At 39.0% G+C, this 5,725-nt stretch overlaps 1 protein-coding gene across 1 annotated transcript; it reads left to right on the top strand.

Annotated features, from left to right (window-relative positions):
* Positions 1–2,002: 2,002 nt before the first annotated feature.
* Positions 2,003–5,571, top strand: plaua (plasminogen activator, urokinase a). The gene is made up of 11 exons (XM_071480781.1): positions 2,003–2,152; positions 2,727–2,831; positions 2,909–2,954; positions 3,046–3,184; positions 3,270–3,352; positions 3,440–3,481; positions 3,576–3,753; positions 3,882–4,024; positions 4,132–4,272; positions 4,364–4,512; positions 5,039–5,571. The coding sequence occupies exons 2-11, from the start codon at positions 2,781–2,783 to the stop codon at positions 5,231–5,233; spliced, it is 1,167 nt and encodes a 388-aa protein (XP_071336882.1). The 5' UTR covers positions 2,003–2,152; positions 2,727–2,780; the 3' UTR covers positions 5,234–5,571.
* Positions 5,572–5,725: the final 154 nt, after the last annotated feature.

The following is a 5,725-nucleotide window of genomic DNA, read 5'->3' on the forward strand; positions in this document are numbered from 1 at the left end:
CTAAAAAAAACAAGACATGAATCATATTCTGGTTCTGTTGGCTTCTCATTTTCTCCTTCCTCTATTTTATGTACTGATGTCATTGTGCTTCCTATGTGCCATTTCCCACAGTCTTCAGAAATACAGAAGCTAATGTTATAGTTGAATAAGACAGAATGCATAAAAACCATGGTAGCCCTCAAATACATTCTGTGCCTGTGCCCTTTTTTATTTAAATCAATATGTATGTATATCTATATCTATATATATAGATATATGTATATAAAGAATATATATATTCCTCTATTTTCTGTACACTGTCATTGTGTACTCATTGTGTTCCCTATGTGCCATTTACCACAGTCTATATATATATATATATATATATATATATATATATATATATATATTTGTATATATGTATATATATATATATATATATATATATATATATATATATATATATATAGAGAGAGAGAGAGAGAGAGAGAGAGAGAGAGAGAGAGAAGTTGAGAAAGATACCACAAATTGGTAAAAAGGTGAGTTCTGAACTTGCAGGACAGTATATGTAGGGTGACTGGTGTCTAGACTGGTCTGGGGGAGACAGAAGACTTCAGACAAAATGACTAAATCAAATAGTCCAAGTTGCACGTGATTTCAACCGCAAATATCCTGGGTTCCCCTGGATTTGTTAACTTCTGTGTTTCTTATTTTACTAAAACACCTGTATGTGATTTAAAGTGGACTTTTAGGCTACTGGATTCAGTAAATGAATGAATTGATATGTGTCATTCAGTGGATTCACGTTTCCTGACTTGGCATCATGTCATATCATGACATATTTATCTCATCCGTCAAAGAGCTCCGGTCCACGAGTCCTTACACAAAGGTGTCATGTTTGGTTATTGTCACTTCCAAAGAGCAGGAAATGTGAGCAACAGGCACCAGAGATTTTACTCAAGAAAACCCCATGAAATTATTAACAATACCTTTTGTTTTAGGGAAGTTACATGACATTGTTACATGGTGATAATATTTCCAAAGAATATTGTACAGAGAGACAACTGAGCAAACTCATCTGGTAAAATGTATCATTCTTTCAGGTCTCTAAAATAAGAGAAAAAGAAAAGCACATAAGCTAATGAATTAATAAATAAAAGTACTTTTCAGTAGCAGTTTCAGACGCGCATGTACATTTCACATCAGCTGCAAATGGTGTTTTGGTTGAGACAGGAATATAAAGCATTGCAATAATCCAGACAAACCAAACTTAGGAATTAACCACTACTTCATACATGATCATTTAGAGCTGTAGCTGGCTTATAGTCACTGTGATTTTTAACTATGTAAGTTCCTGCCTCTTCTTCTCACTTCTGCGATAAAGGTAGTAAGGAAATGTTGTCAACCCACAGATCTTAACATTTATTGGAATCTCCTTTCCTGGATTCTAAATAAATCAGTCTGGTAATGATGCAAAAGACATCACAAGAGCTTTCCTTTACTACAATGATGTGACTGGCATTCATTCACTCTCATAAACTTCATTTGTATTTACTGTACATTAAAGTATTGTGTTGTGTCTACATTATTATTGTAGTAGTAGTATTTGCACATATTAGCAACCTCTTATTGCAGTATTCAAGTTATTGATCATTTTACTATATTGTAGTCCTCTGTAGTGTGTGGTGAACAGAAGCTGTTCACAAATCAAGTATTGTTCAGGTAAAATAATGTTTTCTTTAATGTCTGTAATCATTTAGCTCTCTCAAACCTGTTGTTCTACCTTTGAGTGGGATGTGCTCTTCTGCACCTACAACTGCAGCAGTTTTTTTCATTTTACATGTTACTAATTTCTGATGCATATTTTTGACTGTATTGTTGTGGTTTAAGGGGGAGGAGGGGGGTGATCAGTGTGAATGTGTCACAGGATGTGACAAGTTCATTATTCAAGAATTTACTGAGGATTTCGATTTCTTCTCATAAACCCCTCCCACTTATGTCTTTTTAAATGGGAGGTAACTCTGGGAGGATCACCACTGCACCAGCAGAAGAGCTAACAGTGTGAGTGTGAATCCTCCCACACAGCTGCACATCACAGGCTGCAGAGAGGAGATCACTTCAGCTTGAAGAGATAACAAAGGGCTTCATCCAGACTACAGGTCTTGACAGGAAGGTAAAACAGATCTCTAACAAAGCTTCTTCAGACTGTGACAAACAGCTAAATATATGCATGTGTTCAAGTTTACTTTATGCCTTATAACAACGGTTAAAATCTAAGGCTAAAAAACAGGCTATGAAAGTGTTTATTGAGAGGAATTGTGTGTTGTATATTTCATTTGACATCATCAAGTTGACACTGTGTCCTAGAAATGTTTGAAGTGTGCATTGCAAAGCTAATGTGATATAACTATGCAGTAATCAACTAATCCAAAATGGTATTGCACTGGCTGTACAGATAAAGATTGTGTTTACAGTACAGAATGCACGCAGTGAGCATGCTCTATCTGCTGCTCTCGCATTTAAACTTCCAGAGCAGTTTTTCCTCTGCAATAAATACACACATGCAATCAGCAGAGATGTGACACTGTGTGACCTGAAGACGGGCACACTTAAACCAGACAAAGACACCACATTTCTTTAATAGTCATACCTGTGTTTGTCCTGTCATGTGCTTAGAAATAAACTCCATATAAGGGCAGAAGAGCTTTACATCCAGTGTTGTTGATGTGTTCCCCTTTTTTTTATAGACCATTCTCAGACAGAAATATCCCCGATAAGGAGAAGCGAAACTAGACGTGAAGATGAATCAGTTCATGATCCTCGCCATCCTTGCAGCATTCAGTGTGAACGTGGTAAGCATCAATGAGAGGAGGTAACCTCAGGAGGTTTTAGTAACCTGAATGACTGAGTTTTTCTGTGCTCCTCTCAGGCTTTTTCACGAAGATGGTTCCCAAAACATAAGGACACTAATGGAGGTAAGTCAACCGTCCAGGTGACACTTCATATTCACTGTTTGTAACCAGATGAATTCAATCCTCTCTCCCCTCTTTGCGTTGTGATCTTCAGAGATGTGTCAGTCTGGGGATGGCAGCAGTTACAGAGGACATGTTTCCATGTCAGCATACGGCCGCAACTGTCTCAACTGGAACAGGCTTAAAAACTCCTGGGGAGCTTCGGAGGGAGTTGGCTATCATAATTTCTGCAGGTATACTTTAAGTCATCAATGTGGGACCTAGAAATGTTGGGGAAAGGTGTCATATGTTTAATGTTTTGTTCTACTTTGACACTAGGAATCCTAACCAGAGCTTGATGCCGTGGTGCTTTGTCCGAAGACAGAGGAGGGTTGTGAGAGAATTCTGCAGTATTCCTGAATGTAAGGATCAGGAATTTAAAAATCATTGAAATATTTTGTGTTTCATATGAATTTTTCTAATAATCTCTGTTTTCTGCTCCCACACAGGTTCTACACCAACAATAAAACCTCCGTCAGTTGTTGATACAGGTAAGTTATGTTGCATTTCATACCTTTTTCCCAGTGACATGTTGCGATCCCCCGTTATCAGCACTCACTTACTCGTCCTTGTGTGTCCCTGCAGAGCTGACATGTGGAGAGAGGCCAGAGCGGAGGATGCATAAAATTGTGGGTGGTTCTTTCACAGCAATAGAGTCACACCCATGGGTGGCTGCTATCTTTCACAAAGGCAATTTCCACTGTGGCGGCACTCTCATTGCACCTTGCTGGGTTCTCACAGCTGCACACTGCCTCAGTGACGAGTGAGAAAAAACACACACACACACACACAGAAAACACAAAACACCACAATTTCCGCCACTGCAATTCCCACACTACAATGGCAATATAACTCATACGGGTATGTTATATGTTTGTGTATTTTGTTCAGTGAGATCATAGCCGACAATCTGTCTGTATACCTGGGGAAGACTGCCATCAATGACACAGATGCTCATAAGGAGCAGAGCTTCATTGTGGAAAAAATGATCAACCACCATAAATATAATACATCCAACTATGACAATGACATAGGTGAGCACAAACATCACTGTGTGTATGTATATGCGTGAGAAAAAAGAGAGAGCTGTATGGGTGCTCTGTGTGCAGGACTCAAAGATGTGTTTGTCTCCACGTTTCAGCGCTGTTGATGATCAAAAGCAGAAGTGGAGGATGTGCCGTGAAGTCAGAATCTGCTCGGACAGCGTGTCTTCCTCCCTCTCACACTCAGCTCCCTGCAGGATTTCAATGCAGCATCACAGGATTTGGGAAGGAGAGATCTGGTAAATACAGCATGACCTCTAACCTTTAGACTCACGGCTGAACTCTCAGCTGTTTCAGTGATTCTTACACCTGGCTCTGTGTTGTCTGCAGGTGCGTGGCACTACTCACAGCATTTGAAGCAGGCAGAGGTGAAGCTGCTCTCCCAGACTGACTGTAGAAGACCATCGCACTACGGAGATCTCATCACCAACAATATGATCTGTGCTGGGAGCCCTGACTGGAGCACTGATGCCTGCGGGGTGAGCAAATAAACCAGTGAATGAACATGTGTGCATGTGGGCAGTGGGGAAAAAAGAGGACTTACAAAATGTCCTCGGTTTGGCTTTAAATATACACACAAAAACAGAAGTTCAAAAAGAACTGAACTTGAGAAAAGTTGTACTCTCATGTGTAGATATTCGGTGTGTTTGAACCGCAGTGACCTTTGGCAGTGTTAAACTGGATGCAAGGAGTATTTCTTCCTCTTCTTGAGCATGTCTTGCATACTCTCGTGTTAGATTGGTGACACTGTTATGTGTTATTAATGTTAAGAAATAAATGTATCACAGATTATTATTACTATATACAAAGATTTGTGCCTTTGGCTAAATTCAGTTTCAGACCATTTTGTACTCTGCCCATGTGAAAAATACTAAATGACTGGATCATAAAAGTAGACAAACTTAAAGATACTGAGGTATATAGACTGTCATGGCTTTATTGCTATATTGACAGTCAGTATGCACATGAGCCTAAAACCAACATGCTGGTGTCCTCTCCTCACAGGGTGACTCTGGTGGTCCGTTGGTGTGTGAAGTGTCCGGCCGGATGTTTCTGTTCGGGGTGGTGAGCTGGGGTGATGGCTGTGCCAGGGAAAACAAACCAGGGGTTTACACACAAGTCACCAACTACAACAACTGGATTGCAGAAAAAACAGGGCTCTACGAATACACTTCCGGAAAAATGTATCCCCCAAAATGAAGCTGTAGCAGAAAGTTACCTGTTGAGTGTTGCAAGGAAAATTTGGCAGCGTTTTTTGTGTGTATGCAAGCATGTGCGGGATTGGAAGCTAATAGGCGTTGCTATTAATATGCATTGAAAAGAGTTATGCACTGTGAAATTTTACTGTAGCAGTACTCTCAGTGAATGTTTTTTAAATATAAATAATAATTATTAATTATATTATATAATATGTTTTTTATTATGTGTAAATTATGTATTAAATTTTCATAATAAGAGCATGGATTTTTTTAAACAAGTTGTTCGAAGGTTTATTTATCTTATTTAATTTTATAAGCATTTCCTCTTGTTGAAGGCTGGCCCTGCTGTAGAGCATTTTTATTTAAAATAATAAAGTATTTGAATTCATATCGTTTGTGCTCATTAATGCCAAAACCCCAAGTGTTTCTGTCCCTGTTTTGCTTGCAAGAAACACAAACACATGCAAAAATGTACACACCCACTCGCTTCCTT

This window comes from Trachinotus anak, unplaced genomic scaffold (genome assembly GCF_046630095.1).
Source record: "Trachinotus anak isolate AG129_WGS33_773 ecotype Australia unplaced genomic scaffold, CSIRO_AGI_Tana_v1 ptg000007l, whole genome shotgun sequence".
In the NCBI taxonomy this organism is placed as follows: domain Eukaryota; kingdom Metazoa; phylum Chordata; class Actinopteri; order Carangiformes; family Carangidae; genus Trachinotus; species Trachinotus anak.

Excerpts from the sequence above, each read along its gene's own strand:
- plaua (XM_071480781.1), top strand. The coding sequence starts at position 2,781 with ATGAATCAGTTCATGATCCTCGCCATCCTTGCAGCATTCAGTGTGAAC. Across the intron at positions 3,754-3,881 it reads GCACACTGCCTCAGTGACGA|TGAGATCATAGCCGACAATC; the intron begins GTGAGAAAAAAC and ends TATTTTGTTCAG. Across the intron at positions 4,513-5,038 it reads GGAGCACTGATGCCTGCGGG|GGTGACTCTGGTGGTCCGTT; the intron begins GTGAGCAAATAA and ends CTCTCCTCACAG.